Here is a 25,202-nt window from a genome sequence, read left to right as displayed (position 1 = left end):
TGAGGATAGTGAGTTTTTTTAATAATGTAATAACGTAATAAAACAAGGTTCAAAAAATCCCGTTCCAGGTACTGCAGCCTGCTGGGTAATTACAAACAACCCGAATACCTCAGGTACATGGTATCACTACTGTATGCCAGTGTTGTAAATTAGGATTTATAATCAGGTAATCGCTAAAATCTGATAATGATCAGATTTCATATCTCTGTTCTCCACTCTGCAATGTTTTCTTGTATTAAAGACTTTTATAAAAATGACTTTTATTAAACTTAAAACTATTTCCCACCCAAAAAATACTATAAACACCAAAGAAATCCAGACCAATTAGGACTGAACTGCACCAATACATTATTATCCGAAGTGCTTCACTCCCCTAATACAATAACATCTCGAGCTGACGGCCGTCCGAGCACCTACACAGATGTTAACTGACTCCTCATAAGTGCTGCAAATACGACCTCTGCTGGCTGATTGATGGCACTGCACAGAGACGGTGGATAATAGAGATGTGCGCGACTCTCTGTGCGCGATACGGATCTCCATATGAACCCAGCGTGTGGAGGGGGAGGAGTACTGTGTCAGTTTTGGTCCTGGAGGTCAGCAGCAGGAAAGGTGAAATAAAAATTGGGTAATTGGATACGACTAGATTGGGAGATAAATCCAAGGGGCGGGGGCGGGGGGGGGGAAACAAAGACATTACTCAATAATAATGCACAGGTCATTATTTATCTCTTAATTATTATAAAGAAGGTGGAATTGTGATTGTTTTGGTAGAAATATGGCTGAAACCACGTGACCCAAGCAAGGCATCATGGGTCTAGATTAAAAAAGGCTGGTTTGTTTATTATCCTTCTGCCAGTCGAATTCTACACACACATTCTGCAGAGCTTTTTACTTTATCCCTAATTTTACTGATGTCTGTGTAGATGCCCGACCGCACGATAGCACAGCTGAGATTCGAACCCCGGATCTCAGCATCAGTGGGTGAATTAATCTTAATCAGAAGCAGCAGCTGCTTCTCAAACTGAGAAGTTAAAATCGTACCTGGTTCCTCCTGTCTGCGCTTGAACTCCAGTTTCTCCAGACGAGCAGCGTCTTCAGGATTCACCGGCCTCCCGAGCTCATCCCGAGGGATGATCGGCCCATGGAACGGACACTTAAAACACATCACATCCAAAATAACTGTGATTAAATGCTGTAAAGTTTAGCGCTGTGACGTGTGTCGGAGGAAGTCGAGAGTTAATAGGCACCTTGACTCTGTCCTGGCGTTCACACAGCGAGCCGTTGGGCATCGGGGCTTTGCACTTGTGCTCCACGGTTTGGAAGCGCCCGGCGAAGGTTATACACCGAGATTTCATGAGGGCAGAAAGCTCCGTGTTCTCCACCTCCTCCTCCACCTCGTTAGGAACCCAAAACTGGTGCTGAGATGAGTACCTGTGAACCAGAACAATCAGAAAGCTTTACTTAGATCACCAAGTCTAAATAAATAATGGAAGCTATTTTGTATTTTATGTCGATCAAAGGTGAATTTTATCCTTATTTATTTATTTATTTATTTATTTCATTTAGAAATATTTTATATATTTTTTTGTATTTTCCTATCGATATTTAATTCTATATCTTCATCTTTTAGATTATATCAGAATCAGAATCAGAATCAGAATCAGCTTTATTCGCCGAGTATGTTTACACACGCAAGGAATTTGTTTCCGGCTGTTGTTAGCTCTCTACAATTTACAAAACAATACAATATACAGACAAGGCTATATGTGGACAATGTACAAATGTACATGTTCAGCAGAATTTGCAGATGTACAGAATATATAAAAATAGCATAAGATAAACAGTAAAGTAAGGTAAGATGCAGTTACAGTATTATACAGCATGTATAAAGTGCAGTGTGGCATGGAAACAACAGTAAACAGCAGTTCAGTTTTAGTTATTAAATACTGTATGTTAATACTGTATGTTAGTATGATTTATAATCAGGTAATATAATATTTTATCTTTACCACTTTTCTATCTCATTATGTCTTAATCTACCTGTATCTTAATTATTTGTTTCTTTGTTTTTCTATTTTATTATTTTTATTGTAAAGTGTCCTTGGGTGCTTTGAAAGGTGCATATTAAATAAAATATTATTATTAATATTAATATTATTACTATTATTTAACTCTATTTCTATTAGTGTGGTGACAGCATTGATGCTGGTACATTTGAGAAGACTGTAAGGATTTTATTTGCTTATTTGTATTCATCACCTGCTGCTTATGATCTGATCGTATTTCCTGTTTTGGTGGTGATGAGGTTTATTAAGAATGAATGTAATTAAATAAGGTTCAAAAATTCATTTTTCCAGGTACCTGGGCTGCAGCCTGCTGGGTAATTACAAAAAAACCATGAAAACACATGGTATCACTACTGTATGTTGTACTCTATATTGTAAATTATATAAATTATAATAAATAAAATCTGATAATTGTATTAGATTTTATATCCCTGTTCTGCATTTTGCATCGTTCTTCTTGTATTAAAGACTACTGCTATAGCAGATATGCTGTTTAACACTTGAAAAAATGACATTATTTAAACCCATTATTTATTCCAGACCAATTATTGCCGGGAATAAATCCAGACTAATATAGGAAGACAATAAAAATAGGAGATGCCGAATATCAGAGGAAAGCAGCCTTAAAAAATACAGGAATTTAAAGCTCCTTGTTTGGTCAAGTGATCTAAATTCAGTTGGTAAAGCTCTGAGCTATCAATCAAAAGGTTGTGGGTTCGAATCCTGGCTCTACCAAGCAGCACTTCTGGGTACTTACACAGGGCACTTAACTTTCACGGCTCCAGATGTGCTATACAACGACTGACCCTGCGCCCTGACCCCAGCTTCCAAACAAGTGGATGTGATGTATATATGGCAAATAAAGGTGTTCTAGTCACTTCTATATTTAATTTAACAAATATCCAATTAAGGAGGGAATCAGAGAGGGTTGATGACTTTTTACACAACTTAATTTGACCATACAGCCACCCACTTTCGGATTATTCTCTTGTCAGATGTATTACATCCTAAGATTTTCTTCCTAAGATTATCTTTATACACAGTCGTTATTCCACACCTTCAGACCGTCCAACACTGTTTTCTTGCTCAGATTGGAATGAATTTGAGGTCTGAACAGACAACAGCGCTCTCTAGTGGCCATTAAATCCAAACACCCCTCAACTTCACTCGAGAGGAAGCTGTTATAATTGTACACTTACAGTAAAACAAAAGCTGGTGTCATTGGTCGCACATACAGATTATAGTTGGTGCAGGTACAAGGTACAGAAGTACGAGCTGCACTTTCATGTCTCATGGGTGTAAACGAAGCAACGACAACAATAATGGACGTCTGGAACAATAAAATTAAGTAAAGATTCAATTAAGTGTAATTTGAAGATTCTGTACTTGATGATTTTGCCAGCGGTGGGTTGTTCCTCTCCCCAGTAGTAGAGGTCCATTCCGAATGGCACAACGGGCACCTTATCCTTCTTCTCCCCCTGGTCACTGCTGCCAGCGCTGGGATCATCTGAGCCTCCGGATTCACTGAAATGTTCCAAAAACAAACAAACAAACAAACTAAGGCTGAGTACGATCTTACCATAGTAAAAGACATGCTAAGGGTGTAATCATATTCAAAATAGAGCTTAGTCTTTAATTAACCAAAATACTACAACTGTGGAGTCACATTTATAGCCAGGAGTCCATGAGAGCATAACTGGCCCTGCTGTCTGGGTGGGAGATGCATGTGGGATAGTGCTGATGGTGAAGCTTTCAGTTTCCTTACATTACATTTACAGCGTGATTGTTATATATATAATTAAACCGCCTGCAGTAGAGGGTTAAGGGTCTTGCTCAGGGGTCCAACAGTGACAACCAACCAGTACTTTAACTTCTACTTCCAATCCCTAATAGATCCAGTCTTAAAAGTAAGATCCAATCCCTAGTAGATCCAGTCTTAAAAGTATGATCCAATCCCTAATAGATCCAGTCTTAAAAGTATGATCCATTCCCTAATAGATCCAGTCTTAAAAGTAAGCCAGTTCAACCAGGGGTGTCCAAACATTTGCACAGAACTGTAAGTTTAAAATATAATCTGCAATTAAGAACAATTATAAAAGATCACAAACATTTTTCCTCTCTTGATCTTCGCCTGTAGTTTTCTGGATTACCTTGTGGAAGGCCCCGCTGACAGTCTCTCCTTCAGGACACGGAATGTAGCTGCCGCACACGTCGGGTCCGTCTCTTCATCACGCAGCCTCCTCTTGAGTCGGGCAACATCTGCGGGCTGCACGTGTGCTGCTGCGGGTCTTACCGCAGGTTTCGGAGGGTTTGGTTTGGTCACAGAGGTGGAAGTGGATGGTAAAGGATCAAGACCTAAAAAAATAATAACAATAATACAATTACATACCACTAACTTACTGCCATTAGTGGAAATTATACTAATAAAAACACTAAAAATAGGGCAAGTGGTTAAGGTACTGGACAAAAGGTTGCTGGTTTAAGCCCCACCACTGTCAGGTTGTCACTGTTGGGCCCTTGAGCAGGGCCCTTAACCCTCAATTGCTTAGACAGTATACTGTCACTGTACTGTAAGTCTTTTTGGATAAGTGTCTGCTAAATGCCAAAAAGTAAAAATGTAAATATAAAAAAGCCTCATAAAAATAGAACATGATGCATTTTCGGAGCTACCAAACATGTGATAGAAGAAAAATAACCAAAAGTATGTGGACACTCTTGCTAACTGCACCTGGCACCAACCAGAAACACTGGGACAAAGAAGCAACAAACCCTGGACAGAGATCTCGAGCTTGTAAGTTCGAATCTCAGCTCTGGCTGTGCCTGAGGGTGGACAGACCAAAAGGAGTATTTATACTGCTGAAATTGCGGTCTCTGCTGGCTGGTCAGGGTACCGCACAGAGACTATGAATAACGGAGAGCAGTGCATGAGTCTTCGTACATGATACTGATCCCTGTGTAAACCCTCCTAGTGCAGGTGAAAGGAAGTGGTTGGATAGTGCACAAGTGTCGGAGGGGCGTGTGTTCGGTCAGTGGAGGAGATACAACAGGTACTTGGATACCAAATTAAGCTACTGGACTAGTAATCATTAGATTGCTGGTTCAAACCCCACCACCGCTAGATTTCCACTGTTGGGCCCTTGAGCAAGGCCCTTAACCCTTAATTGCTTAGACTGTATGTAAATTGATACATCAGGCTCTGATGCTGGATGGCTCGCAATCCACCTTCCAATTCATCCCAAAGGTGCTGAGTGAAGTTAAGGTCAGGAATCTGTGCAGGCCACCAAAGTTCCTCCACACCAAACCTCACTTCTGGATTAGGGCCTTCCCAAAACTAACATTTTAAATAAGTTGGCCATATATTGTGAATTATTAGCCTAACAATCAGATCTGCAGAGGTTGAGCTATGGCAGGGGCAGCTTGTAACCTTTAACCTCTTGCCAGGTGCCTACACCATCACGTGGACCTCAGCAACACTGCCGAAATGTCTCTCCTGGGGGGTCCGGGGGGGGGGTGCATGCAGGGGCTTAAACTCGACTTAAGACTGACACCGAGATCCAAGGCCGAGTCCAAACCTGCGCACTGCCTCAAATCCTCAAAGTGAGGCCAAATTAAAACATTAAAGGACGGGCTGAGCCTCTGAGGGGGGTGATTAGTGGACACCTGAGCATCGGAGTGCCAGAAAGGGTTCAGATCAAAGTCTGCAGCTGCAAACCTGATCAGAGACACGAACGTCATCCTCGGCCACGCTAGAAAGGTTCCATCATGCATTTTTCCGTCCTACAACCTTTAGTTTCATCCTCATGTCATTTTCATTAATCGCTTTATCCTGGTCAGGGTTGTGGCAGGTCCTGTTCCTCTGTGAAACACTGGGAGCAAGGCAGGAATACTGTGGACAGGGTGACAATCCATCGCAGGGCTTCTACAACCAAACCAGCTCTCTTCCATTACAGTTAAATATTTGATGACGTGTGAATACAGGCATAAATCATCATTTAAAACAATTCAAAACTGCTTTATTTTGTGCTAAACATTCACGCAAAATGATAAATTGCTCATGTAAATGGAAAAAAGCACCAGCTGAACTATAGTTATAAACAGGGTTGCCAGGTCTGCAGAGATTTACTCTGTTCTGGTACCAGCTTGCAAAACTGCCTGATGCGTTTATTAATCAAGTACAGTTTTAATGCAGGAATAAAATAAATGTAGTTAGTTTGTGGGTTCAGGACCATGTTCACACATTGGTGATGCTCACGGCATGAAGGTAGTTCATCAGGTTTTAAGGTAGACCAATACATGTACAGTGTACATCAGGGTTTTCACAACACAAAATGAATTTGTACACAAACGCCAGCTATACGTTCCAGCTTGTAAACCACAGTGGGAGCAGATCGCCACCAATTTCATGAATGAAGTATATTTCGGTTTGTGTTGCCTTCAGTTCTGTTTGGGTTAGAAACTTTCAGGACTGGTTCTCGGTCAAAGGTTTCTCTAATTATAAAATATAATTTCTGTAAATCATTTCTGGTATTAAGTTGGTACCTGGTCGTCAGGGCTGGCTAATTGAAATACCAGATTAAGTGAATGAATACTGGTCTGTAAAATGCGATTGTCCGGGAGTGTGAAAATATATGAAAACCCAGCACTAGGGTCCACAGAAGTTCTGAACATGCACATATAATAATAGTATAATAAACAACGTGAATACATATGTAAATATGAAATATAAAACCTGTAAATAAATATTAGTTTATATATTTCATACTGAACCTCTTTCCATTTTCTTAATAAGTTCTAACTTTTCAGCAATACCTGGACGAACACTGAGAAAAAGGCGAGAACAGAGCGAGCCTCATGTGAACAGAGAGCTGTGCGCCGGCTAGTGGACGATTACTGGACTACCGGTCTTGGTGCGCGTCTTGCTGGAATTTTAAACAATCAGAGCAGACATTCGGTTTTCCAGATTGTGTCCGTTAAATAAGAAATCCGTTAAATCGAGGTTCCTCCTCTGTACTTGTGAATGATGAGGTTTGATTTCCAGATATTTGAAAAAAACCCAAAAACAATCCAATACATTTTATAGCCGAATAAAAAACATATGTACAATTTTCCTGGTTCTGATCCTTGGAGGATTCAGTTAATCCAGGCTCACCCCAACACTCACTCACTCACTCACTCACGCACAACTTATTGCAGGCATCATAGTCAATCCACACGATCATAAAGCAGCACCAAATCCTTTCTTTTTCTGTTTAAATTGAGCAAAATGGTAGCTATTTGTCTGAAGCAATAAAGTTGCAGGTGTTAAAGAGATAAATCAATAAGAGGAAATAGAGAGGCCCAGCGGTAGACACAGAGTGGCGCTGCCAATGGTGGCACTATTGATTTCTCTGAGTTCAGCAGGCCTTGTAATTAAAATGTAAATTTGAAAGAGAGATAACGTCCTGACAGGAACGCCGGGATAAAGGGATAGATAAAAGATCAGCGGTGAATGGAGCGGATTGAGAGAGAACGGAGGAAAGGAAACCGGAGAGATGCTTTCTAAATGAAACCATTTTTCTCTGGAGCAGCACCGGAGGAAAGGATTAGTGGCGAAACGAGCCGAAACGATCGGACGGCTGAGTGCGAATAAAGCTAAATAAAATCGCTGATACCAACGTGCACTGATTAATACATCTAACATGGTTCAAAATATCATTCAGACTCCTGCGCCTCACACAAAGTGACGAGTGAAACTCCACGTACTTGATTTGGAACCGGATGCCCTTTCTGACCCAACTCTCTGTTTTATCCAGGCTTGGGACAGGCACTGTCAAGCGCACCTCCCAATCGCTAGCCCCACCCCCCCAAAAATCATGTCCACATAGACGCCCTAGAGGACGACAGCACTACCGCTAAAAAGGTTCGAAGTGATTTTGCTGAAGTTCTAACTTTTCAGCAATACCTAGACGCTCCTCTTTCACTTACCACTGTGCTCGTCTCTTAAAGCCATAACGAAGCACTAGAACTCGCAAAAATGAAGCATGAAACACGCGAAAAAAAGGCGAGAAAAGAGCGAACCTCCCATCAAAATAAAGCTTATCGCTCATGTAAACAGAGAGACGTGCGCCGGCTAGAGGACGATTACTGAACTACCGGTCTTGGTGCGAGGGTCAGCATTCATGATTCCATTATTAATATCTTGTAATTAATAATTAGTAGTAATAATTAGTAATCATCAGTAATAATTAGTAATTAGTAATTGTAATTAATATCTCCGTAATTAATACCTTGCACAATAGCTACATCTGCACATAAAGAGTCCTGTATTATATCTGTATACATTGAACAAATGGTGCTAGTTTTTATGTAAGTGTATGTGTACATTTTTGTAATTAATGTGTATCGCAACTGTGAGGGACTGAGCACCTAAGCATTTCACTCACCTTTCACACCTGTGTTAATGTGACGTGACAATAAAGTGATTTGATTTGAAAGAGGCTGGGCACCGTCAAAGCCACCGACAAACAAGAAAAACATCAGTGGTAAAGCATGCTAACACACCAACGCAGGTATCTCAAAGGCAGAAATACGAATCGGGTAAATGGATATGACTAAATTGGGAGAAAAATGCCTTGCTAAAAACATCTTGATAACCACCAAGCGTTACAAGTGGAATGATGTTCTGCAGACTGATTGGTCAACAGTGAAACTCCACAGAAAGAAAATCACACCGGCAGTGAAACGTGCTGGCGGTAGCATCACAGTGTGAGGATGCTTAGCTGCTGGGCAACAGGATCACACAAAGAAGTTAAACACATTTACTGTAAGGTGGTCTTCAATAAATAAACTGTCTCATGTAAAATTACACTATATGGCCAAAAGTATTTGGACACCTGAGCATGATCTTGTCGGACCTCTGGGTGATCTTTTCAGCTTGAACAGCAGCCGCTCTTCTGAGGCTTCTCAAGAATTTTAAGATGTCTCTGTATGGGAATTTGTGCTGATGTTCCAGTCCATTCCAGAGCTGTTGAGTGAGGCAGAGGGGGGCCTTCCCTAAATTGTTGCTGCAAACGTAATATAATCGATTTATTACACCTGCAAGCGACTGCTGTGGCTGAAACACATGAGCTCGATAATTATAAGGGGCGTCCTAATACTTTTGTAAATACAGTGTCCGTGTATGTGGAGCTCAGTGGAGAATAACGCGAGCGATACTCCCCGAGGTTCAGCCCCCTGTGCAGAAAGGCCAGGTGGACGTTGTAAATTACAGCGGTGAGCTAATGGGAGCTCATTAACACCGGCGCATTCTTAATTTGGCATAGCCGACACACTGATCATTACATACTTTACTAATCAAAGCAGCTTAGCCCGGTGGAAATTACAGCCTAATGAGTCTTTAGTTAATGCCGCCGCCGAGAGCGAATAATAGAATTACATCACAGCGTGCTCGGGCGCCGCTGCAGGCCTCGCCGGATTTAACCCCCCCCCTCCACACACACACACACACACACACACACACACACACACACACACACACACACACACACACACACACAGGCGAACAAAGATCGACAGACGACGAGCAATCAAACAACATTTTTACAAGCTTCATACAAGCGATTCCTGTCCACACACACACACACACACCGTTACAGCACAGCCGTACCAGAAATGACTGTAAATCTCACACCGGACGTCACATTCTGTGTCCAATACATGCAGGATTTGACCTCCCGCTCGACCCCCGTCGGCCTCCTGTCGATACGTCTGTCCTCGCACAGATGAAGCCGTTCGCATGTACCAAAGTGATTTTTATTGGACGCCGTGGGCGAGTGCGGGATTTAATTGATTTAATGGATTTAAACGAGACAGAAACAGATTCATTAGTTTACGAAGGACGCGGATCATCACGTGAGCTGCTGTTTACAGTAGATTATTAAACCGCACACTACGTCTAAAACCGAGCAAGTAATACTGACATGTTTTGATTGTTATTATTATTATTATTATTAATAAGAATAAATAATTAAAAAGTGATAGTATTACAGTATTAGAACAGTAGTAGAACAGTATTAATGACCTTAAATAAACACTCTGTGTTTACTTTTTCCATTTATTTATACAGATTTATAACATTATACAGCACATTTTAGCTTCAGTTTATTTTGAGATTTAACTAAGTTTAGCTTTTGAATTTTATCTAGGTATTTTTTAATGCTGATTTTAAGACTTAAATTAGTTTTATTGTACTGCAATTGTGCTTGTTTCATTTTAAAGCTATTCTATCTATACTTGTGTTTCTGATTTTTAAAGAAAAATGCATGAATACATGTAAATACTTCATTTATATTAAGTTTTTAATAGTAGTTCTCATTTATTCATATTTTTAGTTTGAAGACCCACCCATATAGTCCAGTCATCCCTCCCTGCAGGCACTGCCAATTATGCCCGCTAGATGGGGCCCAGCTGACCGGTGGCAACAACGAGTTTCAAACCGAGGAGTTCAGAATCTCGGCGCTGGTTCAATCAGATGCTAGAAAAAATCCTGAAGGGAAATCGCTCGTCTATAAAAATAATCCATGTGTACACTTACCGTACTCGGCTCGCAGATTCTCCGGGATATGGGGCTCATAACCCTCCTTTTCTGGTACCTCCTCAAAATCCTCATCATCCTCATCGTCATCTTCCTCTCCAGCCTTAATCTAGAGCAGGAAAACCGAGAGACAGTAAACAACAGAAGCATAACAATACAACCATTTTCAAACTGGTAAAATATCATTTTTTTTACATGATAATGTAACGTACTATTGTAGTAAACAAGCAGCCATTTTTGTAACTTAGAATTTCGGATCTGGTCCGCATACCAGACTTGGCACAACCCTCCTATTCTGATCCAGGCCTGGGACCGGCACTGAAAGTGCACTGAGAGGTGGACCTCACAATAGCTATTTGGCTATATGGCTGTGCCGAACTCCCCTCCCCTTGGACATTAGCCAATCCTGTCTATGCAGACGCCCGACTGGCTGGTAGCTCCCATGAGATTCCAACCCTGGATCCGCAGTAGCAGTAGCACCCACCTACCCTGGATCCCCACCTGAGTGAATTTTTCTATAATATTAAATGTACAGATGAACACAAATGCATAGAAACGTGTTGTTTATTAAATTCTACATATATTAAACCTCACTGCAGCTCACGAGCGCTTTACTCTCTGTCCAGCACCTCTACAGGACGGACCACGGCCCCGGGATATTCCAGAGATTTACGTCGTCCTGAAATGCAAACTGTGCAGTAACATCGAGCGCCCTTAACATTTTAATTCCCAAGCATAATAGAATTTCCACTTGACCACATCCAATTTTTATTTCTACTGCCGGTCCTTCTGATGCCGTTGGTTCTAATTGCGGCCATATAAAACGATGCTCACGTGGAGCTAATTTTCCCCTCGCTGTCAGCAGCACGGTGCAAAAATAAACGAAATAGTCACAAATAATATCGATCAGCAGGTTTTAACATCATAAAAAGGCTCAAGATCCATCAGTACCAGTATCCAATCTGTCCCCGGGATCTGAACCGCAGGTTCGGGGCCAGTCTGGGTTAAGAAAGACGGAGTATAAAGGAGGGAAAAGGAATTGAAACAGGAGATTGGCAGATATGTGGGTAATATTGGGTTATCTGAGCGGGCGCAGGTGGAGGTGTACCTGATAACGGAAATAAAGAGAGCTCAGGGGGTGATATGAGCACTCGCACCTCTCAGTTTGAGCCCAGTGTTCCAATCACACAATCACTTTAAGCAGATCAACCCAACATCGGGCGGCAGATAAGGGATCTGAGAGCCGCTCCGAATACGATCGGGGGCGCGAGGGCTGTTCAGCGCCGACTGCTCCGGAGCTTTTGTTAAAACCGGTTAAAGCTTGTAGGACGTTGGCAAGCGGTTTAATGTCAGAGTCCGACGTTAGACATCGGGATTACTATAGTCACTTTATCTGAGAGGAAATACACTATTTATATATAAAATTTAAGTGTTTTTAAAAAGGGTGCTCAGTTTTCCATATAGTGGGCCTGGGTTCGACTCCCATTATGGGAACTCTCCTTTATAGGGACAGTAGCCTAGTAGTTAGTGCTTTGAGCCTTCAACCGAAAGGTTGTGGGTTCGAATTTCAGCTCTGCCCTTCACCACAGTTGGGCCATCGAGACGTCTGCTGAAGATTTAGGCAATGTTATTCGCAGAACTGCCACTCACTGGATGTTTTTACTAGGAAAGACTCCACTCATGTTCACCTGCAAAAGGCAAACGTTTATTTTATTTTAATAGGATTTTAACGTCATGTTTTACATTTACATTTAGCAGATGCCTTTATCCAAAGCGACTAACAGTATACAGTCTAAATGATTGAGGGTTAAGGGCCTTGCTCAAGGGCCCAACAGTGACAACCTGGCAGTGGTGGGGTTTGAACCAGTGGGTCCAGTACCCTAACCGCTAGGCTAGAACTGCCCTTTTTACACACTGTTTACATTCATAACAGGACCGGTAGTTACTGCTTACACAAGATTCAGGGACACCTCACTTGCATGTTTTTGGACTGTTGGAGGAAAACGGAGCTCCTGGAGGAAACCTACACATATAAGGGGAGAACATGCAAACTCCACATAGAAAAGACCTAGACCGTTCCACCTGGGAATCGAACAGAGGACTGTGCTGTGCCCAAATAATGCCCCCAAGAGGACATGCTTATTTATTAATGCTCTGGTATTCGTATAATATTAGATCGTTTATATTAATGTTTTAAATTGACCTTTTTAGGTAGCTTGAACACTCTTTAAAAGCTCGTCGGTGCTTTAAGCTGAGGTGCGCTCGCTCGTCTCTCTTTCCTGGCTAAAGCTTCGCCTCCCGGAGTCGTAGGCGCTCATCCATCATAGCGCCTGTAAGTTTCGTTATCAGTCTAACGCTAATCAAAAGAGAAAAGTGTCACCGGCGCTGACCTGTGGAACCTCCCAATTATGCTCTTCAGGAATGACAGGAGCACTTAACTTCCCCGGCTGGATAAATGACCACCATCAATCTGAGCCGAATAACAACCGGCCGCCGACGGCAAATTATTATTTTTTTTTAAGGTATAAAAAATTCCCGGGCAGGGCCTGAATTTATGAAAGATCGAAAACAACCCAAGGCTTTCTTATCCGACACCCCGACACACCCCTGGCTTCAGCTCCTGCGTCCTGCTCGGCTCAGCACGGCTCAGCACAGCACGGGACCTCGGGGGGGGCTGTGCGCCGGCGCTAAACAGAATTTATGCCTTTTAATTTACTCAAAAGGTGCTTAACCGTCCCCCTGCGCTACAATGCATAACAGAATGCCAGTTTTTAAATATGGGGGTCATTTTCATAAAACAATACATAATACGTCTGCCCTTCGCTTCCGAGGGCATTGCACGCGGTGCAGGTTTTTCATGCACGCCTTTTCCCCCCCATTTATTCTGCTTAATTGCCTCGGTGATTACCTCTATATCAGGTGCTAACGGGTGATCGGAGCCCGCTTTGCCTATTCCTTTTTATTCCTCCGCTTTCTTTTTTTATTTTGTTTTTCATTACCGCCGGCGGGCCGTGTTGACAGTTGCAGATTAAGGTATAAACTGTCTTTGAATGAGGTCTCAATTACTGCCGCGGGTGGCAGGAGGGGTGAGTGAGGGGCGCCGGCGGCTGTGGCGTTCACGCCGGGAAGGAGAACGTGCTGAACGTCCCGAAAACCGTCTCTACATTCGCTGTGTATTTAGCTTATCTTTAATAATCTATAGCTACACTCTATGGTCGAAAGTATGTGGACACATGACCATGAGCTTGCTGGACATGCCATCACAAAAACAGTGATTAATATGGTTAATATGGAGTTGTTTGTTTGTTTGTTTGTTTATTAGGATTTTAACGTCATGTTTTACACTTTGGTTACATTCATGACAGGAACGGTCGTTACTCATTACACAAGATTCATCAGTTCACAAGGTTATATCGAACGCAGTCATGGACAATTTTGTATCTCCAATTCCCCTCACTTGCACGTCTTTGGACTGTGGGAGGAAACCGGAGCACCCGGAGTAAACCCACGCGGACACGGGGAGAACATGCAAACTCCACACAGAAAGGACCCGGACCTTCTTGCTGTGAGGTGCCACTTAGCCACTGTACAACCCATATGAAGTTGTGCCCAGCCTCCTTTGCAGCTTTAACAGCCTGCACTCTTATGGAGGGTGCCACGGTTGCCTGACAGCAAGAAGGCCCTGGGTCCGATCCCCAGGTGGAACGGTCCAGATCCTTTCTGTGTGGAGTTTGCATGTTCTCCCGTGTCTGTGTGGGTTTCCTCCGGGAGCTCCGGTTTCCTCCCACAGTCCAAAGACGTGCAAGTGAGATACAAAATTGTCCATGACTGTGTTTGAGATTAAACTTGTGTAAAGAGGAACTACCTGTCCTGTCATGAATGTTACCAAAGTGTGTAAATAAATAAATAAACCACTCAAGATCATGAATCATAAAATAAAGGCCACATGGAATAAAGCCATCTCCGCAGGACCCTGGAGCCGTGCACCACGATAATAAAGCAATGAACGCTTCACCCTGCTCACCTCGCCCCCTAAAAAGTAAATGCCCCACCTAAACAGGAAATAAAAGCAAAACGTGTGTACCAGCTCAGGGCATTATTTCCCGTGACGGTGCTGTTTTTCATTCCTCACAGCCCAGCAATCGCACAAAACCAGATTGCAATTTGGTTTATAAGTCTCGTTTTTTTCTCTCCATCCAAACCAGGTTTTTTTTTCGAGCTGATGGATTAAAAGTGGTGGGACAAGATTACCAACCGAGCTGAAATTCCCGGGCCGGGCGACATTATTTTATTTTTAATTCACCTTAATTTTGGGCTGATAAGATCTGCAGTGCCAGCTCGCGGTGGCAGGACTGTACGTCTTGCCGGGGCGACGGGTGCTGCGTCTCGGCGGCGAAAGGACTCGCTGACAAACACCGGGGTAAGTTATAGAGTACGCTCCGGGTTTTACTGTCGGCGCCGCGTTAGAAACGTTCTGTTCTCGTTTCCCTTCCTGTTCTCCTGGTTCTGATGTAAAGCGGCACTTTGTTTGCACGTTCAGTTTGGTTTTAAAGCTTGTAAACTATAAAGTACATGCAGCTTTAGTATGAACAGTGGGTTCAGAAAGTATTCAGACCCTTTGACTTTCTGTACTCAAACCCTTGGGGCGGCACTGTCACCTCAAAGCACGAAGGTCCTGGGTTCGATTTCCAGGTGGAGGGGTCTGAGTCCTTTCTGTTTGGAGTTTGCATGTTCTCCCCATGTGTGTGGGTTTCCTCCGGGTGCTCCGGTCTCCTCCCACAGTCCAAAGACGTGCAAGTGAGGTGAACAGTGAGGTGTGTAATGAGTAACTACCGTTTCTGTCATGAATGTAACCAAAGTGTAAAACATGACATTAAAATTCTAATAAACAAACAAACAAACAATCCACTTAAATTTATTTATTTATATTTATTTATGCAGTTTCTCCCGATTTTAGTGTAGTCAATCCGTCTTCCGCTGCTGGTGGATCCCCGATTGCAGTCGAGGTGGGTATATTGCTGTTCACGCCTCCTCCGACCCGAGCACAGCCCTTAGCGGAACCCTTTTCCACCCATGCACTCTGCACTGGCGCCTCTATCTGCCAGTCAGGGTCCTTACACAGCGTTTGAAGACGCCACCCACATAGTCCGGTCATCCCGCCCTAGCAGACACAGTGGCCAATTAGTGTCCGCTGAAGGCACTGCCAATTATGTCCGCTAGATGGCGCCCAGCCGACCGGTGACGACTGGGGAGTTCAGAATCTCGGCGCTGGTGTGCTAGAGGAATATCCCGCTGTGCCACCTGGGTGCCAACAGTTTGGGGAAAGCCCTATCACGTTCCAGCACGACCAGAACAAGCTCACAAGTGCTCTTCTGATGAAACGGCGGCGTCCGCATAATTTTGGAACGTGTTAGCAGAATCCAGGCTATAAAAGTGAATATTAAACAGTGCAGCGCTGCATGGAGAGTCCTTAAAGACATTTGCAGTCAAGTCTATCGATTGTGCGGTGGCTCCGTCAACCTCCATCTCCGTGGCCGGGAGAGGGGCAGATAATGAGGTTCCGGTTAAATATCCACCACTTATGAGGAGAAAAACACACACACACATTCCAGCAGGGCCGAAGCGCTCGCCCATCTCCGTGCTCTTCGATATATTTTGTACGGTCTAATTAACCCCGTAAGCAATCTCAATTACTCTGCGCCCAGGGAAGCGGCGGGCGCTCCTCCGAGCGGCCCTGTAATCCTTTCAGAAAGAGAACCGAGCGGGCCGCGTCGGACACCTGAACTCTCGACTTCATTTGTCTCGGGCCGAGTTTGATGGCCGTGCGTTTAAAAACCCATTCAATCTTATAAAGCAAAAATTAAACGTACTCAGCTGTGATGGTCCTCCGTGCATCTGCTATTTATATGCTAATTTCCCCTCTTACCAGGAAGGTCTCGCAAATTATTACAGCAAACCAATAACTCAGGTGTACGGCCCGGCAGGCTCGCCGGCCACCCGACGGAATGAAACGCTCGCAGGCTCGTGAAAGCGTGGCGGCCGGCCCGGAGACGGAGGAGCGAGAGGAGTCGGCTTTGTCTCAGCAGGTAATTTAACATTCCTTCAGCACAAAGCCCGAGCAGACAGAGGAGACAGAAGAGACAGCGTCCGTGTTAAAAGCACGACTTTGTACAGATGATTCTATTGAAATGTAAAAGACTCGGATTCACGTCCTCGTATTGTGTGACTGTAATGGAACGAGACCTCGGTGCAGCGTTTTAGCAATTCAGATACAAAAAAAACAAACGATCCACAGAACTGCCGTGGGTTTAGACACGTCACAGTCCTAATATATTAAAAACACACCGGCTTATTTGGGCCAAATCTATATTTTATTATCATTTTAATCCTTTTCATATTTTTATATAAGGATTTAGGACCTGGCATGAATATTAATGTCTGTTTGTAAAGCTTTAGTTTAGTAAAATAATAACAACGTCCTCGCTGTGTTATTCTCAAAGACTTAAAATATTCATTTGGAGTGTTGAACTAAAATTAAGTCACTCCACACTCTACACTAACTCACTTCAGTAACTTGCTTCGCTAACTCACCTCATTCACTCTGCTAACTAACTCCACTAACTCACCTTATTCACTCTGATAACTCATTTTACTAACCCTCACCGTACTCACTCATGTCATTCCACTAACTCACCGCCCTATCTCACTCACTCCACTATCTCACTCCACTAACTCAATTTACTATCTCACCATACACACTCCACTAACCCATTTCACTATCTCACCACTAACTCACTTCACTATCTCACCATACACACTCCACTAACCCATTTCACTATCTCACCACTAACTCACTTCACTATCTCACCATACTCACTCCACCAACTCACTCCACCAACTCACTTCAGTAACTTGCTTCATCAACTCACCTCACTCACCACACTAACTCACCTTACTATCTCACCTCACTAACCCTCTCAAATAACCCACGTCAGTAACTTGCTTCACTAACTGACCTCACTTACGCCGCTAATCACTCCACTCTCATCTTACTCTGAAATCCACTATTTTACCTCATTTAAGTCACTAACTCACTCACTCATTCCACTAACTCACCTTACTCATTCTGCTATCTCACTCACTCATTCCACCAACTAACCTAACTTACTTCACTGACTCACCTCACTCACTCATCTCACTCCACTGACCCACCTTACTTATCTCACTCACTCATTTCATGATCTCACCTTACTCACTCTGCTAACTCACTCCACTATCTCGGGCAGCCCGGTGGCTAAGTGGGCAGCCCTGTCGCCTCACAGCAAGAAGGTCCTGGGTTCGATCCCCAGGTGGGGAGGTCCGGGTCCTTTCTGTGTGAAGTTTGTGCATGTTCTCCCCGTGTCTGTGTGGGTTTGCTCCAGTTCCTCCCACCAAAGACATGCAAGTGAGGTCATTTACATTTATGGCATTTAGCGGACTTACAGTACTGTGACAGTATACTGTCTAAGCAATTGAGGGTTAAGGGCCTTGCTCAAGGGCCCAACAGTGGCAACCTGGCAGTGGTGGGGCTAAAACCAGGAACCTTTGGATTACTAGTCCAGTAATTTAACCACTAGGCCACAACTGTGAATTAGAGATACAGAATTGTCCAGGACTGTGTTCCATATAACCTTGTGAACTGATGAATCTTGTGTAATGAGTAACGACCGTTCCTGTCATGAAAGTAACCAAAAGTGTAAAACATGACGGTAAAATCCTAATAAACAAACAAACACTCCACTATCTCACTCACTCACCTTACTCATGCCACTAACTCATTTTACTAACTCACTTAACCTCGCTCACTCACCTCAACCCACCTCATGAACTTGCTTGTTCAGCTCACCCTCACCTCACTCACTATCTCACTCTCTTGCCTATCAAATATCATTATTACAATTATTATTAAGATTAAGATTAAGATTATTTTCATTACTGCTCAGGTACGGCCTGTCATGCAGCTTACACTGGTACACACGTGATTTATCGTCATTAAATCAGCATCATAATTTAATCATTATTTTCATTCAGGATCTTTTTGTTAGTGTGAAGTTACTATAAAATATTGATCACATATTATTGCACTATTATTTTACCATCAGTGTTTTGTTGTGAGGACAAAGATATTGAGTTATATGTGTAATAAATAAACTTTAGCTAAACATCACAGTTGTGACAGACCGACCTCATGAGCGATATTTCTGCTTAAGCTGTGCCTAAATGAAGATAAAGACATTAAAAATTCCATCGCCGGTTCCTCGTCCGGGCTGAAGGTTGAACAGATTAATGCTGAGCCACAGCGAGTGACGCTCAGTTAAAATGTGCGTGATGAAGATAAACAGCAGATGATGGATGAAGGTCCCTTAATTTACCACACTTTAATGGGCCCTCTCACAGTCGCCAGGCGTCCGGGGACCGGCCTAAACGAGACTCCAAAACCCCTCAAAAACCCCAACGGTTCCCCTGGGGTTTAGTTTAAGCAAGCTGCATTTAAATTTGGAAGAGGGGGGCAGTACCATGAAACAGAATTTAGATTTATGTTGACACTTAACCAAGTAGGACGTTTAGTATTTTCTATTATTGTGAAATAAAATGCAGCAGGGGGTCAAAAGTCTGAGACCAAACAATAGAAATCAAGTATGAGCTGATGTGTACGGATTCACAACCTTCCTAATTATATATTTTTAAATAATAATAATAATCATTTACACTTTGTTGTCAAATATACACTGATCAGCCATAACATTAAAACCACCTCCTGTTTATTTTATCAGCTCCACTTACCATATAGAAGCACTTTGAAGTTCTACAATTACTGACTGTAGTCCATCTGTTTCCCTACATACTTTTTTTTAGCCTGATTTCACCCTGTTCTTCAATGGTCAGGACCCCCACCGGACCACCACAGAGCAGGTATTATTTAGGTGGTGGATCATTCTCAGCACTGCAGTGACACTGACATGGTGGTGGTGTGTTAGTGTGTGTTGTGCTGGTATGAGTGGATCAGACACAGCAGCGCTGCTGGAGTTTTTAAATACCGTGTCCACTCACTGTCCACTCTATTATCCACTCCTACCAAGTCGGTCCACCTTGTAGATGTAAAGTCAGAGACGATCGCTCATCTATTGCTGCTGTTTGAGTCGGTCATCTTCTAGACCTTCATCAGTGGTCACAGGGCGCTGCCCACGGGGCGCTGTTGGCTGGATATTTTCGGTTGGTGGACGATTCTCAGTCCAGCAGTGACAGTGAGGTGTTTAAAAACTCCAGCAGCGCTGCTGTGTCTGATCCACTCATACCAGCACAACACACACTAACACACCACCACCATGTCAGTGTCACTGCAGTGCTGAGAATCATCCACCACCTAAATAATACCTGCTCTGTGGGGGTCCTGTGGGGGTCCTGACCACTGAAGAACAGGGTGAAAGGGGGTAACAAAGCATGTAGAGAAACAGATGCACTACATCTGTAAGTGGAGCTGATAAAATGGACAGTGAGTGTAGAAACATGGAGGTGGTTTTAATGTTATGGCTGATCGGTTAATAAAATAACCAGTTTATCAATGAAAGAGCGCTTTCAGGTGCTAGTCTGGTCTGCCTGCAGTCCAGCTCTGTCGCACTTCTAGTTAGTACTCCAGAACCTTGTAACTGAGCCACCGCTATCCTGCGACGATTTACAAGGATCACGTCGTGGTTCTGTCTCTCGCCCCGATACCCCTCTGACCCCGCTGTTATTTTACTACCCGGCAGTCTGCACGCAGAACGTAATCAGATGGACTTTCTAACCGACGCTCTTCATTTCCATTCAGATAAATAAGATCGTCTCCACCCCTGGATTCACACTGTAAATAATCCTGACGCACCCTGAGTGAGGAACAGAACCCACACCCACGAGGTTCATCCTCAGTTAGCTGCCTCAGTGAGACATCAATTATTGCTGTTCCTCTCCGCCCCGATAAAACGGCTTATCTCTGTAAACAATGCAGCGTCCCCCCCAGCCGAGTGCTTAATGTGCACCTCTTTTGGGAAATCGAAAAGGTGGCGGCTCTACAAATTCAGTGTGCTTAACACAGAACTCCCCGGTGACTAATAATTACGTACCAACAGAACACAACACAGGGGCGAGCTGAACGCTCACGTCCGGAATGTTAACACCACCAAGGGCTGAAGGCTTGAACCTTAGCTTTCAAGTGCAGCTTATTCATTTTTATTCATTTCTATTCATTTCTAATGGACGTAAATTTACTGCCAGTCGTTCTCAAACATCATTTTACATTTTTCAGGTTTGATTCAAAATGAGTTTCCACTAAAAGTAGAAAATGTGTTTTTGCTTCGTTCAGATTTAGAAATAAAATTTTAATGCAGTTAAAGTGGCGACAGTTCTACGAATTTTTATTCAGTTTTACTCTTCATTAGGAGTTTAGCTTAATGATGAAAACTATTCAATATCCGAATAATTTATTGGCTTAATTTTATTGGTGTACTACGTTTTTACATAAATTATTACATTTGTCTTTTTTGACAATTTGATTCTTTGGAGAGAAATATCAAACAAATAATTCTACTACTTGTTTTTAAGACCTTGTATGTTTTTATTTCTCTTTGTTTAGCAGCTTTTTGTAGTTTTAGTCTACTAGATGTAGCAACCATCACATTTTTATAAAATCTTTCTACCGCGTTTTTTTTTTTAATTCAATGCAAATTTTCTTTTATAGTTTAATTTTATTCTATTTTAGGTTCAGGTGTCATAATTTCCTTGTGTGTGAAGCTGAATCATTATTATTAATCACAATCTGTAGTGAAGAAGGGCTGAAGGCTTGAACCTTACCTTTCAGCCTATTCATTTCTATTCATTTCTAATGGACGTAAATTTACTGCCAGTCGTTCTCTTACATTTTAGGGATTTTTCTGCTCATGTGTGATTTTTTTCAGGTTTGATTCCAAATGAGTTTCCACTAAAAGTAGAAAATGTGTTTTTGCTTCGTTCAGATTTAGAAATAAGGTCACGCCACATTTTAATGCAGTTATAAAAGCAACATTTCTACTTTGGAATGTTTTTCTTTAGTTTTATTCTTTATTAAGAGTTCCTTAAATTGTAAGATTCTGACATAATTTTATTGGTTTTTTTTGACAATTTGAAAAACATTAAACAAATAAAATTACTGGGTTTTTATGATTAATGGTTTTTATTCTGTCTTTTTGTAGTTTTAACCAACTAGATGTAGCAACTATCAAATGTCTAATTTCAAATAAAATCTTCTTTCTACTGAATTCATAAAAGCTTTTTTTTTTTTTTTTTTAAATCAATACTAAATTCCTTTTCATAGTTTCATTTTACTCTATTTTAGGTTCAGGTGTAATAAATCAGCATTATCATCAATCACAGTTTGTAACCATTAATCATCAGTTTTAATGCCAATTAAAAAGGTAATTCATAGGTGCCCAGGTGGCGCAGCGGGATATCCCATTAGCACACCAGCGCCGAGATTCTGAACTTCTCGGTTCGAAACTCGACGTTGTCACCATCTAGTGAGCATAATTTGCAGTGCCTGCAGGGTGGGATGACCGGACTACGTGGGTGGGGTCTTCAAACGTTGTGTAGGGACCCTGATTAGCAGATAGAGGCGCCTGTGCAGAGTACATGGGTGGAAAAGGGTTTCGTTAAGGGCTGCACACGAGTCGGAGGAGGCATGAGCAGCAATATACCCACCTCAATACACAAAAAAATAAATATATATATATATAAAAAAGGTAATTCATAATTAAGCTCGTTTTATTAACAGAGAAAGACATACTTTAATTATATACGTAGATAATAATGAATAATTGTGGTGACCTGCTTTTTGCTATGCACAGTACAAATCCAGCAGTGATTTTAATTTATGAGCATTTTCTCTGTGCGGTGCTACATGTTCAGCCATCAGCGGGAGTTTACAGAGTCTGGAAGAGGCAATTCGCTCCGTGTCAGGGTCGATAAAGAGAATAAAGTAATAGAACGTGTTTAAGGGTAAAAAAGGAAAAACTAATTATGATAAAGAGCTCTAAGTTGTTGCTTTATCACTGAACGTTGGCTTTTTGCATTTGCAATGGCCGCTGACAGTGATAAACCTTTACAGGGTCCAGTACGGTGCTTCATCACTGTCACTCGGCCGCATTTTCTCCGCCTGCCACACTCTTTCCTTTTTCCTGTTCAGTTAAAGTCAGATATCATGTGTCATAATGATGTGTCTCCTAACTGCAGGATGCGTCCCGTCGGGCCCCGAACGGTTCCCATCTCCATTAACAGCTAACCTTCCTGCTGAGCTAATCTCGCCTCCTGGTGCAGCGTTCCTCAGCAATATCGGCGAAGGTTTAAACATCAATCTGTTCATTGCTTTGCCAATTCAGCCACAATCCTCTTATTATTTGCGTTTATGACACTTGGTGTGTGCTCGGATTCAGAATGTCTTTGTCTCTGGGTGCGAATGCTTTGTGCTTCCAGACAGCAGCTTTTGATTCCTGTTGCTGAATGCATTAATTGAGCATTACACGTGATTAAAATGTGATTTGCCCTTCATTACAGAGTAATTAAAACCAATTCAATAACCAGAGAGAGATTAAATGCACCCCAAAGTGCCTCCGTCACGTGTCCGCGTCTTATTTTGTGGTGATCTGGCGCCCTCTCCTGGTGAACCTGGGTTTACACTTGTGATCACGTGACGTGTTCAAGCGTAAAACGTATTTTTAAAACGAGTAAAAATACCTTGATTTGAACTATTTATCGTTTAAAACGCTACAGAAAGTTAAGGTTGTATTTTGAAAGGCTGCTGTGGGTGTAAAAGTGTCGAACTGAAGCGCAGTTTCTATTCTGGTTTGCATTTTACACCGTGGCTGCAGCCATTTGCTAATACAACACAACAAGTGCAAAATGATGGTGTTAATTCATTCAGTTATTTTGTGTTATTCAGCTTACTGAGTCAAATTTTATTCAGATACTTATACAATGGCAGTGCATTAAGGGTGGCCACTTCCATAACCACAAAAAGGAGCACATCAGACCCCAAAATGAACATCATACCCCAAAATGAAGGGCATCGAACCCCAAAGAGGAGGGCATCAGACCTCAAAAAAGAGGGCATGCCAGTGAGTAGTCAGGACAGTGTCTACAGCACACAAAATTAAAACCTTAAAACCTGATATAATAATTAGCGGATAAAAAAAACAGGTCCGCCCGAAAACCAGAAAAAAGGACACCCCTAAGTCCATTACCTAAATACCAGTAGGACTAAACTGTACTGTTCATCAGTGTAATACAAACCTACCTTTATCATGTAGTATTAAGGGCAACTTAAGAGAACCAACATTTGTGGCGATGCAGCTTCGCTGGCAATGAACCCAGCAGTGCAGTTTCTCTTTCTCAAAAACTGGGTTCGATGTACATAATTGTCTCAAAATTGTCTCACATCACTAACTCTGATGTTTCTGGATCATCACTGTGATATTAGAACAAATGGCAGATTTAAAACCTTCCTTTAATAATAGTTTTCTCTTCTTAGCGTGTTGTCATTAACACAAATTACCTGCAGCATCATACAAACTTTTAAGATAATGGGGAAAAACACCCATTCAGTTTGCAGAGAGTCAGTTAGGAGAGAAAGCAGGCTTTGTTTCTATAACGGCTGATTAAAACGTGATGTCAGACTCACCACTCTTCTGCTCCTGGTTTTGTAGTCGATATGAAGCTCGTTGTGTTTCTGTAGAGCTTTCTCCAGTGATTTCTTCAGATCAGTGGCTCGTTTCATCAGTCGCTCCTCCACACCCACTTTTGTAAAAACCTAAAGACAGAAGATAGAAAATAAAACACCTAGTTTTAGTGTCATTTTAAATGTAGAGACGTAAACCCACATGTGGAAGGCAGTGATACTAACAATCACTATCTACTATCTATTACTACAATTATTATCTGCTTCATTCAAATGTGAGGTGTAGCGGTTTATTACTCAAGGCCACCATAGCTGAGACCCGGGTTTGAATCACAGCAGGTGCTACTGAACGGCTGGTCATCTACACAGGCCTGTCTGAGTGCAACGGATCGGCGCCCTGCTCAGGATGTAGCGTAATTTATTTAACTCATTTGCACTTATCAGTGCCCCTTCAGTGCCAGTCCCAGTCCCATATATAAACAGGAGGGTCGCATCCAATATGACATACTGACATTTTAATAAAGCAGATAATAATTATAGTAACAAACAGTGATTATTAGTGGCGCTAAATATGGGAGCCATCGAAAGATCTCCATTCATTTAAAATCAAATCATTATTTATTCTTTCAGTAATGGTTTTGGTCAAATGTTAACATTTTATAAGCAAACTGATTGATTTAGAACTGCGATTTAATTTAGATATACTTTATTTGTCATATATACATGTACATGTGTACAGTACAATGACATTTTTTCTTCACATACCCCAGCCTGTTGGAAGCTGGGGTCAGAGCGCAGGGTCAGCCATCGTACGGCGCCCCTGGAGCAGACAGGGTTAAGG

General features: G+C 42.3%; 1 protein-coding gene across 2 annotated transcripts in view; it reads right to left on the bottom strand.

Moving 5' to 3' along the window:
• uvssa (UV-stimulated scaffold protein A) overlaps positions 1–25,202 on the bottom strand; it is a 34,825-nt gene that overhangs the window by 5,048 nt on the left and 4,575 nt on the right. For both annotated transcript variants that reach the window (XM_063000325.1, XM_063000326.1), the window contains exons 7-12: positions 24,365–24,493; positions 10,642–10,750; positions 4,220–4,424; positions 3,456–3,593; positions 1,251–1,434; positions 1,045–1,156 (exon numbers count right to left, since the gene is read on the bottom strand). In XM_063000325.1, the coding sequence (XP_062856395.1) occupies positions 1,045–1,156; positions 1,251–1,434; positions 3,456–3,593; positions 4,220–4,424; positions 10,642–10,750; positions 24,365–24,493 (877 nt within the window). The remainder of the gene's footprint in view (positions 1–1,044; positions 1,157–1,250; positions 1,435–3,455; positions 3,594–4,219; positions 4,425–10,641; positions 10,751–24,364; positions 24,494–25,202) is intronic.

Source organism: Trichomycterus rosablanca, chromosome 8, assembly GCF_030014385.1.
Source record: "Trichomycterus rosablanca isolate fTriRos1 chromosome 8, fTriRos1.hap1, whole genome shotgun sequence".
Lineage (NCBI taxonomy): Eukaryota > Metazoa > Chordata > Actinopteri > Siluriformes > Trichomycteridae > Trichomycterus > Trichomycterus rosablanca.
Note: the sequence above shows the minus strand (reverse complement) of the source record. Positions and strands in the feature narration are given on the sequence as shown.